Source organism: Photinus pyralis, unplaced genomic scaffold (assembly GCF_008802855.1).
Source record: "Photinus pyralis isolate 1611_PpyrPB1 unplaced genomic scaffold, Ppyr1.3 Ppyr1.4_LG9, whole genome shotgun sequence".
Lineage (NCBI taxonomy): Eukaryota > Metazoa > Arthropoda > Insecta > Coleoptera > Lampyridae > Photinus > Photinus pyralis.
In genome coordinates, this window is record NW_022170878.1 from 657,677 (window position 1) to 672,367 (window position 14,691).

At 39.2% G+C, this 14,691-nt stretch overlaps 1 protein-coding gene across 2 annotated transcripts; it reads right to left on the bottom strand.

Annotated features, from left to right (window-relative positions):
- Positions 1-145: 145 nt before the first annotated feature.
- LOC116179958 (luciferin 4-monooxygenase-like) lies at positions 146-13,987 on the bottom strand. Of its 2 annotated transcripts, none has more exons than XM_031499779.1 (5): positions 13,932-13,987; positions 1,915-2,030; positions 1,355-1,866; positions 856-1,303; positions 146-790 (listed from the first exon to the last, which is right to left on the bottom strand). In XM_031499779.1, the coding sequence occupies exons 2-5, from the start codon at positions 1,942-1,944 to the stop codon at positions 275-277; spliced, it is 1,506 nt and encodes a 501-aa protein (XP_031355639.1). In that variant the 5' UTR covers positions 1,945-2,030; positions 13,932-13,987; the 3' UTR covers positions 146-274. The 2 variants fall into 2 exon arrangements, with proteins under 2 accessions (XP_031355639.1, XP_031355638.1); XM_031499778.1 differs by lacking the exon at positions 13,932-13,987 and adding an exon at positions 2,132-2,303.
- Positions 13,988-14,691: the final 704 nt, after the last annotated feature.

Here is a 14,691-nt window from a genome sequence, read left to right on the forward strand (position 1 = left end):
AGCTTGCGATATGAAAAGCTCCTAAATAGCTCATAAATTGGATACCATTCTTAAATTAATTCACAATGGTGGGGGGGCTAGGTCCAGCGGAGTGGAGAACCCATCAGGCTCGCCTGACGGCTCGCAGTCAACTTCTCCTATCGCCAGTAAAAACTCACATACCTGGCTAATAATGTAAAATACTATTGCGTAGTAGTATTTTTTCCCTATCAGCCCGTAATGATTTATATTACAAATGTAAAATACAACAGACGATATAAAAACCTTATCATATCTAAATGACACCTTTTTCAATCCATTCCCTCAGTTTAGATTTTTGTATCTTTAGTGTATGTGTCCATGGAAACTCTTTGACGAATTTCACGCCTCCTCTTAAACGATTTTTATCCTCAACCCTCGTGTTTACGTAGTTGATAATTTCTTCAGGTGTTACACTTTGCCCCTTTTCGTTCAACTGAACCACGGCTGTGGGAAGGTATCCGAGTATTTCGTCTTTCAAACCAAGAACTACCGCGTTTTGGATGGAACGATGGCTTAAAAGAACTTCTTCTATTTCTCTGGGGTAAATGTGAAGGTTGCCGCATTTAAATGTATCTTTTACCCTACCGATAATAAAGAAACATCCCTGCTCGTTGTAGTAAGCTAAATCGCCAGTTCTGTACCAACCGTCAGAATCAAAGAGGTCGGGTGATTCGTAATTTAGGTAACCCTTCATTAGGTATTTAGTTTTCAATCTGAGTTCACCGTGACGGTTTGGCCCTAGTATTTCTTCCGTTTCCGCATCCACCACCTGGAAGTGTAGTTCAATTAAATGATCGAATACCATAGTCGATGGTAAAAGGTTGGGCGACGTACTTTATAAGAAATTCCATCTTTAGCGAGGCCAATTGACGTCGGAAACTCTCGAAGAAGCTTGTCGCTCCGTTGGTCTTCCGGAAAAGCTGCAACAGTGCTAAATATTTCACTTTGACCGTAGCTCGTGCCAACAATCGTTTTAGAAAACATTTTCTGCAGCTTTAGTAAATAATCTTTGGATGTATAGTTTCCGCCAACCAACAACCGTTTTAAATTTTCCAAGTCGAAATGCTGGGGTTTCTGGTACTTAAAAAACTCCACACCAAATACCGGCGAAATTAACATTAAGTCTACTTTATAATTTGAAACATTCCAAAGCTCTCCGACATTGAATCTATAAAATACGATTCTCTTAGAGCCGTTGAGTATGGTTTCGTGCAACCATCTGTTGAATAGAGTTCGGCACGGCGAATTGATCACGGCATACGTTTTGGGTTCCCCATTGTTACTAAAAGTTAATTATTTATTACGTTCTTCAAGGTTTGTAGTTATTACTTACTGGTATCTAACCCTCATGGAAGAATGGGTGTGACAAATACCTTTAGGCCTGCTTGTTGTACCGCTGCTAAACGAAACGAAAACCGTTTCCTCCAAACTGTTAGCTTCGTACACCCTGAAAAGGTTCTCATTGTCGTACCGTTGTAAAAACTCCGTAAATGTGATGTGCTTCTTCGTTCCACCAAACACCACCAGTGGTAACTGCCCTCCAAACTCGCGTACAACTTCTTCCATTAAGCTTTCGCTTTGCTGTCTGGCGAAAACCATCTTTGGCGAAACTTGCCTTAAGAAAAAAACGATTTCTTCCGCTGACATAGATGGGTCAACGTTAGCCGTTATCGCACCAATAAATATCGCTGCAATGTACACTACGCCGGCGTCCATATCGTTCACTGTACACATGGATACAAAATCTCCAGGTTTAATTCCTTTATTTTTCATCGTGATTGCTGTTCTAACACAGCGTTTCAGGAAACTTCCGTATGTTTCTTCCTCATTTGTATGTGCATCAACCTATAAACACTAACGAGCTCATTAAGTTCCTTGTGTCGCACTTTCTACCTGGGCAATTCTTTCGCGATACCTCTTCATAGCCTTAAAGTATTCGTATCCTACACCTCTTGGGTCAGATGTTTCGACAGGATTCGGTGTGTATATTATGTGGTCGTTGTGTTTCCCTACAATATGGAATTGGATATTACAAGGGTACCACCATAGTGCAGAGTTCTTATTTTTACAATTTTGTAGATTTTAGCCGAATTGGAAAAGTGGACCTTACCATTTAAGTTGTTGGGAATGAATGCCCACACGACACAGTGTAGAGCAGAAGTAAATTGTTATGAGTGTGCGTTTTCTAAGCGTGTGGTTTTGCGATGTTTCCAGAAGGCAAACGCGTGATGGCGGTTTGACCTCGTGGAAATGATGTATCAGATACCTCTTAATGGTGTCTCAGAAACTACTTCAATGTAGGAAATCGCATCGTTGTAACAATTGCGTGAAGACTCATTGAGGCAAGGTTTTGAAGAATCTTGAAAAGGCAGGTTTTGGAAGGTGCATAAGGTTCAGAAGTAATAGTTTCTCTTCCTAAAGATCCTTGTTAAGTTTTGAAATATTTGGTAAAGCCTTCGACACACAAACGTGCCCGAGATTCATGCACAGGGTAGTACGGGAGATGGATTTCTGTTACGCCTACATAGACGACATCCTCGCCGCATCGAGGGACGAGGAAGAGCACTCCGAACACCTACAACAACTGTTTCAGCGATTGAACGCCAACGGTATGGTAATAAACGTGGACAAATATCACTTTGAAAAGAAGAAACCCGAATTCTTGGGCTACCGAGTATCGAGCCAGGGAACACGCCCGATAGGCACAAAAGTCCAAGCCATACCATCGTGACCACCGACCAAGGACAACAATTCGAGGCGACACTTTTCCTAGACTTAGAGAAACTCGCAGGCTTCGAGCGAATTTGGACGACAGCATATCACCCTCAAACGAACGGCATGGTGGAGCGACTCCACCGATAATTAAAGGCATCCCTCCGTTGCCACGATGAGTAAGGATGGACTCAAGCACTTCCAATTACTTCTAGGAATACGAAATGGATGGAAGGAGGACATCATCAGACCAAGAACGGCAGAGATGGTACACGGGCAAAGCCGACGATTCCCCGGAGAATTTCTAGCACCGTCGACGCTGATAACCGCAGTAGACCCGCAAACATACGTGACGCAGCTACGAAACTACATTGCAGTCTTCCGCTCCACGGCACCATAAACCACGATACGAAGAGGAAGTCTTCCAACCTCAAAAATGCAAACACAGCCACCCACATGTACGGTGTCTTTATAAGGACAGTGGCGACAACTTATCATAATCCGCCATATTGGAGCTAAAGAATTGATTATAAGAGCAATATACCTTGACATGTCAAATTGTGACCGTAGAATAATAAATGTCAGTTTCATTTGAGTAAAGATTCTCGTTCAAAACTAACGGCGCAGAAATGATCGATTAAAGCTTTGCAGAACAACCTATGGGACACTGCCCTCCAAATTCAAAAAGATATATGGAAAACGGTATAATAAGTATAAAATATGGTGCAATATCCAAAAGGCGCTTTCTTTCGGCTACTTCGCAACCATGATTTGGAGATCGTGATTCGTAGGATCAAGTTTTACGAAAGAACGCGCGAATTTAAATCAAAGTATGGTTAAGTTTACGTATAGTACACATTTGCATTCGAATTACGCTCGAATTACGTATTTTTTGTTTGGATTATGAAAATAATTTAAATACAAGTGGAAGTACTTGCACGATTATGCTCCTCTTCAGTTACAAATATTGACTAATCTAACATTTGAGCAAAAATATCCTTTGCATTTGTAGGTTAGGAATTCGTGATCATAAAACTTTTATGTTCAGTTTGTTCACGACTTTAGCAATCATGATTATAAGATCACACTTCGAAAGACGTGATTTGACAATCCAAACGCGTTTGGATCACCGAAAGAAAGCGCCTAATCACAGGTAATACTGTCAAAACCTTAGACAAGGTACTCTTTCCTAATCTAAGGTCAAAACAGTATAATTAATAATTATAGCACGGAGTGTACCGCGTCGTTTGAAGGCTTTCTATTGGCCAGTTTGGAATTTAGCTCTAATATGGCGACCGGAACCAACGACCAATCAAAAACGAGATACCCTGTTGTCGCCACTGTCTCTATAAAGTCACTGTACCCATAATATGGGTACATATTATGTACCTACGTCAGAATTGATGTAGCGAAAAAGCCGTTACCGCAAGTATACGTAGGTCCGTATCCGGTACTCGAACGGAAACTTTTCACCATCCAGAAACACGGAAAGCGAACGACGATTTTCAACGATAGGATAACGCCAGCCTATACAGGGTGTTTTTTGGGAGCTTTAGTTAAACGTTTCTGGGAAAGTAAAATACATAGGTTTTTGAAAATTTGTACTTAGGAGTTACTCTGAAGGCCGAATCTATGTAAAATATTTTCAAAATGTCCGCATTTCCGGAATCACCGGAAGTAGATAGTAATTCCGTTATTTTAAATGGCAACCCCTATTTTTTATTGCATTTTTGGATTCTACGTGAAATTTCAGTTCTTTTGATACTCATATGTCGATATCTGCCATTTATGGTTTTTAAGTTATTTTGACTTTAAGAAAAGAAATGGCGGATGCAGATGGTGCCTTAATAATTGATTACTTGAAAAAGGTTATAGTCATGGCAACCCATTTTTATCAGTGCATAGAGAATGAATAGGGCTTTCTTTTAGTGTACTTAAAAAAAAGTTAAGTTGCGTACAACCGCACCTATGGAGATCCAAATTTAAGAAACTTAAAGTCTATAAACTCAGTTTTTTTAAATGGAATGACCATGTTCTTAATATTGCATGAGATAGAGAATCGAAATTGGCATATTTTGATATTACATGTTCCTATAGCTATCTTTAACAGTTTCTGATTTATTCCCATTTCATTGAATTGATCTCGGAATTCATGCCATTTTTTTTCACATTTTCTTTTTAGTAGACGGAAAATTTTTGAAAAATCTAAACAGAGTCGTTCAACTGAATTTCTTAAACAACGTATAAGTCTGGAAATTAAGAGAGGTAATGCGATATCTGTTCTAGCAACAATTCCATACCAAAAATGTTTCAACGAAGTTTTTTATATTTTGCATTGAATTTATTTTGTTAATCTTGCATTTGCAATTCAATTCATTTTCTTAAATATTCTCTTGTAGAGCTTTGTATCACTTGTGCTTCAACCGTTTGTAGTGCATTAGGGGTACAAAATTTCCAAAATTCATACAATTTCGTTCCAGTTTTAGAATGAATGTACGGAAAGCACGCGCCGCGATTCTGCCCATTTCACCATAAATAACAATTAAATTCCAAAATAGGTGAAACCACTGCGAGTCATTTTTCGATTTTTGAAAAACTTATGTTAACCTATAACAGTGGGTGATGGATTAGTGTCACTAGATTTGTTTAAAATTCAATTGTTATAGAATCATGGCCGACTACTAAAAAGAAAATCCGAAAAAAATAGTGTCAATTCAATAAAATGGGAATAAGTCAGAAACTGTTAAAGATAGCTATAGGAACATGTATTGTCAAAATATGCCCATTTCGATTCTCTATCTCATGGAATAGTAAGAACATGGTCATTCCATTTAAAAAAACTGAGTTTTTAGTCTTTGAAGTTTCATAAACTTGGATATCCATAGGGGCGGTCGTACGCAACTTAACTTTTTTTTAAGTGCACTAAAAGAAAGCCCTATTCATTCTCTATGCACTGATAAAAATAGGTTGCCATGACTACAACCGTTTTCAAGTAATCAATTATCAACGTAGAATCCAAAAATGCAATAAAAAATAGGGGTTGCCATTTAAAATAACGAAGTTACTATCTACTTCCGGTGTTTCCGGAAGTGCGGCCATTTTGAAAATATTTTACATCGATTCGGCCTTCAGAGTAACTCCTAAGTACAAATTTTCAAAAACCTACCTATTTTACTTTCCCAGAAACTTTTAACTAAAGCTCCCAAAAAAACACCCTGTATGGAATCCGAGGCATAACAAGCATCTCCGGAAGCAACCCGACCACCGACGCTACGTACGCCACTAACGTCACCCTCCGGAGACAAACCGACACCATCCGCAGACGCACCCTACATCACTCAACGGCAGAAAGGTGCAACACCGAGTTGGTTTCAACATCACGCGAGGGCGACTTCATCGCCAGCAATTGAGTATGTGGCGATCATTAGCCTGAAGGTAAAACCCTCTTTAGGCGGAGCGCTCACCGAGGTAACGTGTCATATGACATGACGCTCAACGTGACAAATGACACGTCACATCAAATGGAACCAATTGGAGTACACTCCAGAATGCAAGTACTTAGGAGTCATGCTGGACAATAGCCTAACTAGGAAGCCTCACATCACCATGGTGGCTAACAAGGCCACCACGCACCACGCCTTAATGACCTGTGGAAACCTTCTGGCATGAACGGCCAAATGCGTTGGCGTGATATAGTCCAATCCAAGGAGGAAAGGAAAGAATTCTGGGCAATCTTGAAGGGTTTTGAAGAATGTCCGTAGATCCCATACGACTCCCGAGCACTGAATTTACTATAAGTGCCGCGTAACTGCTAAAGAGCCCTGAATAGTATTTATCTTGAATAGCCTTCATAATTCATAAAGTTTACCAAAATACCTTGAAAGGTTCAGAATGGATCCTTGACAGTGTTGAAGATCATTGATAACTTTTGAAAAGATATTGGCGAAATTTGAAGAACGTTGGAGAGACCTTAAAGCATTGAAGCGCATTTCAATTGCTTCAAAACCTTAAATGATAATGTAAAGGAACTTGAACAGTGTTAAACGATTTGAATTAAAATGCCCTGAGCTTGAAAAACCTTGAAGGCCGTCGAAGATACTTTTGAAACGAACCTAGGAAAACCCAATTGCTTCCGATCACTGAATTTATTATAAGAACCGTGATTAATCTGTAAGAGTTTTAAAGATTCATGATTCCTAAAGTGTAGGTACGTTCTGAATAGTCCTTTGAAGGGGCAATTAAATTTTGAAGTTTGAGTATTTAATCGATTTGTAGAGTTTTTGATACCGATTGAATAGACAGCAAAGAATTGTGAAGAAAAACATAAACACATTTGAAATGCCTTCAAGAGTTTTAATTTTGAAGAGCTTTGAAGAATTTTAATAGGTCGTGAAGATTCTTTAAGACCTTTAGCTTATGAAAGGTATCAAGAGTTTTGAAGGGCCTTTGGAACCTGCGAACTACTTATACTATATCGTATATTTGTCCAATTAGTAACGCACGTTTCCCGGAGAATGAATTACAGTTCAGGTGTCATTTCGATTAATAAGTAACTCGAATGTGTAAACGAATTTCGGTCTTTTTCTTGACCAAGTTTGGCCTTGTTCGTGCGCTAGCAATAATAACCGATATTGTGCAAGCGGAAAACCAATTTGGTTTTGATTTCGACCGTGAAAGTGTACACATCTTATCGAGCGAACGTACAAACGATAACACAAAGTAAACAAGTGTCACATTGAAAAGTGCAAAAACCCACCGAATTTTCCACGAGGTCGACCGGGAAACATTCCAAACTACCCAGGGACCTCCCCATCACCCGGATAATTCGGATGATAAGTACAAATTTTCTTTTAAAATTCGAAAATTCGAAATTCGGAACAAAACAACCTGTAACAAGGTCACCGTACCTTAAATTTCATCTATTTAAAGATGAAAATACTCCACTTATACACTACATAAAATCCAATTTAACAAACAACAAGGACTCCTGTTTTCAGGGGCTCCCAAATACACTTAAAATGATCCAATCCAATTCAACCAACCCAACACACAACCTTACACAAATAAACAATCGTGAAAAACAAATTCAGGAACCGACACAACCCGAACAAACTACTAAAAACTCATATGCCACAGCAACCAAAACATCATGCTTCCCCAAAAAAGAACAAGCTGTAATTCTAGACGTCGTAGAAGATTTTAAACTTAGCGATTACGTCATAAGCGTGGGAAAGTTAGTTGGACCAAAAAACCTCACCTTTGCATCCCGAATTTCCAAAAACAGAATTTGCATTTACCTGTCAAGCGTAAAACTAATAGACAATATAGTTACGAACCACAAAAAAATCACAATTGATAACAAATAAATCCCCGCCCAAAGAATCATCCTGTACAATGTCTCCACATCCATCCCCCACACAAATATCGAACAAAAACTGAAAGGACATGGATGTAACATCGTCTCCAATATGTCGTTCCTTCGCGCCAGCATACTGGGGGATGATTTTGCCCACCTTTTAAGTTTCCGAAGGCAGATCTATATACAACCGGATGAAACTACCTTCCTCTATTGTAATAAATTTTGACGAAACCGAATACAGAATCTTTATCAGCACAGGAGAACTAAATTGCTTTCTATGCAAAGAATCAGGACATAAAGCCGACGATTGTCCAAACCAAAACACACACTCCGAATCCCCCAACCAAATCCCTTCCCAAACACCCCAACTAAACAATAAAAATCAAAGTAATAAAAGACCAGCATCAAGCACGATCACAACATCAACAGAAACATATCCCAACTAAGTCTACCCACTTCCCCGGAAGAAAACACCAATAACCCATTTACCAAACCAAAACACGCCTCCAAAAAAACAAAACTTACTAAAGGTCTAAGGAAGAGCGAATCGACAGAGAGCTTAACTTCTTTGGACGATTTACTATCCCCCACCGAGAATGAAATAGAAAAATCCCATGCTGAATACATTCTTAATTTTCAACAGTTCAAAGACTTCATTGAAAATGTAACTGGATCGAAAGACCCACTGAGCACAGCTAGACAATATACAGAAGACATCCCTTCAATTATCGACATGCTAAGCAAAACCTACAAAAACCTCACCCACAGAAGTATCAAAGCAAAATTTACTAGATTAATAAATACGCTGACCAAACAACTTCAGAAAGAAGAACAGCCCGAAATCACACTCGCAGATACCGAAGACTCCGACGACTCAGATCATCGAAACCTATCCCAACACAACTTTTCGTCTAACCCAATCCCAAATCAAAATTCACAATGAGTCTAATCTTACAATGGAACCTAAACGGATACTATTCCCACCTCGAAAAACTCAAACTACTAATAGTCACCGAAAAACCAACCATAATTTGTTTACAAGAAACGCACCTTAAAAAAGATCCGAATCTCAAAAATTTCACATGCTTCTCTAAACACAGGGAAAGAACCCGAGCCAGCGGCGGTGTTCTCTCGTTCGTAAACCAAGATTACACCTCTCAAAAATTAAACATCACCACAAACCTTGAAGCTGTGGCCTTCTCAATTCAATTAAAATCAAAAGTCTCAGTATGTAACATTTATATACCCCCCGACAAAGACATTAATCACCAAGAGCTAAAAGCACTTTTGAAACAAATTCCCCACCCTCGCATAATTGTCGGCGATTTTAACAGCTACAATACAATCTGGGGAAGTCAAAAAACCAATACAAGAGAGCAAACAATCGAAGAATGGGCAAATTCATCTAACCTAATAACATTGAACACAGGGAACTCTACAAGATTCTGGGAATTTCTCCTCTATCGACCTATCCCTCTGCGACCCCACCTTGGCCCCAAACCTCCTTTGGGAAACAGCCTCCTACACCTACGGCAGCGACCACTACCCCATAATCATAAAAAGTAATCTCACCAATGAAAACTATATCCGAGCACCACAAACCAAGTGGAAACCTAAAAGCGCAAACTGGTCAGAATTCTCTGAAAGCATCGAACAAAAACTCTGTCAAATGAACAATCATATTGATCTCATAGTACAAAAATTTAAAAATCTGATTATCAAAACAGCAAAAAACGTAATCGGCAAATCCGAAAATCCACCTCATTATAAACCACTCCCTTGGTGGAACTCAGAGTGCTCAAAAGCTCTTGGGAAAAGTAAACACGCTTTTAATCGCCTCAAACGTCATAACACCCTAGATAACCTATTAAACTTCAAGAAGCTGCGAGCCATAACACGGTACAAAATCAAGCAAATCAAGAAAGAATCCTGGATAAATTATGTCCCTTCTGTGAAACCCTCTACTCCAATATCCGCAGTCTGGAGGAAAGTCAAGAAAATCAAAGGGTTATCACCAGAAAACTCCCCACAAACTGATAATCCTCAACATCCTCTTAATATTACATTAACCATAACCGAACTACAAGACGCACTAGCACAAGTAAAAAATTCCAGCCCTAGTCCTGATGACATTCCTTACGACTTCCTGAAAAATCTCTCTACAAAATCACTCCAAGTGTTACTGGAAATTTACAATAAGGTATGGACCTGTAATCAATTTCCCTCCTCCTGGTCCGAATCTTTGATAATCCCAATTCCGAAACCAAACAAACTAAAAGAAGAACCTTCCTCTTATCGCCCCATTTCCCTCACATGCACCACAAGCAAATTGTTAGAAAAAATCATGAACAACAGACTAGTCTGGTTCTTGGAAAACAACAATCTTCTCAACTCTTCTCAAAATGGCTTCCGAAAACACCGATCCACACAAGACAATATAATTCAGCTTGAATCAGAGATAAACGAAGCTTTTGCAAACAAACAATGCGTTATCGCAATCTTCTTCGACCTAGAAAAAGCGTAGGAAATGACGTGGAGCTACCCAGTCCTCAACTTTTGAAATCCAACGGACTAAGCGGAAATATATACAACTTTGTCAAAAACTTCCTCAACGATAGGAAATTCAAAATCAGACTAAACGGAAAATTATTCACCCAGAGAACTCTAGAAAACGGCGTCGCACAAGGATCGGTCATCAGCACCCCACTATTCCTCATCGCCATAAACGACTGTGTGGAAAACATCTCAACCCCAGTGAAGGCCAACTTATACGCGGACGATTTCGTAATATATGTCAAAGGCAAAAACATCCACTCTATACAAAAAATCCTACAAAATACTTTGTCCCGCTTAGAAAATTGGTCAAAAACCTCCGGTTTTAGATTCTCAACCGAAAAAACGAAATGCACCAAAAAACCACCAAAATCATCTCCACTCCTAAAATTATACGGGAAAACTCTAAAATTTGAAAAAAACCATTAGATTATTAGGCATTATTTTCGACCAAAAATTAAACTGGAAACCTCATATAGAATATCTCAAAAAATCTTGTTATGGAGCGATAAACTTGATAAAAGTACTCTCAAGCCACCACTGGGGTGCCGACACAAAAACCCTCCTACAAATCTACCAACACCTAATTCGATCAAAATTAGACTACGTAAGTATTTCCTACGCGACAGCAAGGAAATCTCACATCAAAATCATCGCCACAATTCAACACTCCGCGATAAGAATTGCACTAGGAGCCTTTTGCACTAGCCCCACTACCAGCATGCTATGTCTCGCCAACGAACCTCCATTAGTTTTTCGTGGAAAGTTTCTCACATTTAACTTCGCCATTAACACAGCAGCTCACAGAACAAGAAACTCCAACAGCCTCTCCTCCACTTTTTCCAAAAAATTTAAAAATGAATTCTCGAAAAACCAAAACCTCTCGCCCCCCTTATACGAAAGGATAAATAATAAATAAATCTCCATTCCAAAAAAAGTTCTCCCATGGTTTAACACTATTACCCCGCCGTGGACTCAACAAGCGATAAATACCAACTTAAAACTGACCAAACATCCAAAAACAGAAACACCACCAGCCTGATACTAGCCGAATTTAACCGCGTCATTCAATCGTACCAAAATTATTCCATCATCTACACCGACGCATCTAAGTCAGACACCAGAATAGGAACAGCATTATCACCCCAAAAAGCAAAGTGAAGTTCCGCCTGCCTGCATTGTGCAGCACGTTCACAGCAGAACTCTACGCAATTTTACAAGCCGTTAACTACATAGCATTACATCAGCAAGAAATGTGATATGCACAGATTCCCTCAGCTCGTTCTTAACCCTAAGGCAAATATACCCCAAAAACCCACTCGTCCAAGAAATTCGAAGAAAAATCGATAACCTGTCCAATTCAATAATTTTCCTATACACACCATCACATAGTCGCTTGCATTATTACGAACTGCTTTTCGTGCTTTAATCTAAGTGAAAGCGACACCAGCTCTCCATCTTTTGGGTCAGATTTTATTGGCTTTGTATGCCATTTTATGTTTGCCGGGCGGTGTAGGCTTTGGGGTGAGGATTTGCTCACTTCCTTTCGTTGACTAGGACCTTTATTTTCGGTCTAATACGAACGACCGACCAATAACAGTAATCGAGACCAAAAGTCTACGGGAACGCGGAACTGGTTTTAAGAGATGTAATGTCCTGTATTTTACAGAACCAAAATTAGAAGGTCACGTTAACAGTTGCAGTCAAATGTTCTGTGATTCAGGGAAGCAGAAGCAAGCGAAAGGAGAAACTAATCTCTTCAGTTAAATTTAATAAAAATTACGTTGGCAGTTCACATGTTATCAACTGAAATTCAATGACCAATAATTGACATAAGGAAGCATAATTCCGAACGGCTTAATTTTAAGTAAGTTGCCCGCTAAGTTACACATTTCTAGATTTTTCCTTTGTCAACGGATATCTTGGACTTCCCACGCGAACGCTTTCTTTACAAATTAAAGATTACTATTCCTTTCGATCCCATATTAGGCGATTGGCCTCGCACGAACGTGAGTTTTTATTTATATTAATGTTTTTGTTGCACAACTAAATTCTGCGTATTTGGTCACTAAACGAATTTATGGCTTCGAAACAGTCAACGCCGATATTGTTTTCCTTAGAAAAACTGGTTTACATTTCAATTACGAGATCGACCGTTACGCGTATTACCAAAATAGGGCATTTAAAATTAGAACAACTGCGAGTTAGTTATTTCGATTACAAATTCCAGTTGAAGATAAAGATTGGCATTGCTTAATTATGCAAGACAAAGATGTAGAGGCGGTGGTGCAGGGAGGGAACGGAAAAGGTGGAAATCAAACCCTTGAAACGCGGCAGAAGGACATAGTAGAGTAATCTGGATTTATGCAGATAAAAGGACAGCGGTAAAATTACACACACTTCTACGTATTTTGGTGAGAGTAGCTCCCTACAGATTGAGCAAAAACTGTAAGTGCAAGGCGTGCTGGAAGATTCAGGAAGAAGGTCACAGATGCATAAGAAGCGATGCTTCAACTGCTTCAACAAGAACGGAAACTTTTCACCATCCAGAAACACGGAAAGCGAACGACGATTTTCAACGATAGGATAACGCCAGCCTATACAGGGTGTTTTTTGGGAGCTTTAGTTAAACGTCTCTGGGAAAGTAAAATACGTAGGTTTTTGAAAATTTGTACTTAGGAGTTACTCTGAAGGCCGAATCTATGTAAAATATTTTCAAAATGTCCGCACTTCCGGAAACACCGGAGGTAGATAGTAATTCCGTTATTTTAAATGGCAACCCCTATTTTTTATTGCATTTTTGGATTCTACGTGAAATTTCAGTTCTTTTGATACCCATATGTCGATATCTGCCATTTATGGTTTTTAAGTTATTTTGACTTTAAGAAAAAAAATGGCGGATGCAGATGGTACCTTGATAATTGATTACTTGAAAAAGGTTATAGTCATGGCAACCCATTTTTATCAGTGCATAGAGAATGAATAGGGCTTTCTTTTAGTGTACTTAAAAAAAAGTGAAGTTGCGTACAACCGCACCTATGGAGATCCAAATTTAAGAAACTTCAAAGTCTATAAACTCAGTTTTTTTAAATGGAATGACCAAGTTCTTAATATTGCATGAGATAGAGAATCGAAATTGGCATATTTTGATATTACATGTTCCTATAGCTATCTTTAACAGTTTCTGATTTATTCCCATTTCACTAGGCACTAGGCACAGCTCTGTTCAATAGAAATAGGCCCGTTTAATACAATTATGTTCACTTAACCGACCTGGTAGACATACCTGTTTCTGTCGCCAAAATAGAACTGAATCAAACGACCTTGCCTGAGCAGAACTCAAGGTCACAGTGGGCTGAAACCGGCCTTGCTCACCTACTCCTATTTATAATCAATAGTAGGGACGCTGCTAAATGGGGTTTTACTCGAGCGTTGTAGGGACCTATTGAACTTTGTAGATTAGATGGACGAAAGAAAAAAGTTATTTAATGTATATCCCTCCACGGGTGGGGAGCGCGTCCACATATTTTAGAGCATTTTTTTTTAATTATCCCGGAATCCCTGGGAATGAGAATGCAGATAGAACAGCTAAAGAAGCTACAACACAAAACTCACAAATCACAGATTTGTTCCTACCAAACGACCTAAAGAACCAGTTTCGGAAAATCATCAACAACCAATGGCAGGAGAAATGGGATCTGGCAGACACCCATCTTAAACAAGTGAAACCCCTAAGACAACCCACTTTGCCTATACCCACAAAACGAAGATCTCAGGTCATAATCAACAGATTACGGCTAGGACACACACGAATGACACATAGCTTCCTAATCACCCGCGAAGACCCCCCTAGCTGTGACATATGCCAAACAAGATTAACGGTCGAACACCTTCTCTTCAGATGTCCAGATTACACAGCACACAGAAACATGCTGTACAGCTCCAACACAAATTCCTTAAAAGCACTGACCGACATCGAGAGTTGCAAAAAAACCGTGAAATTTATAACCAACAACCAAATTGCAATCTGAATCCCTAGTACAAAA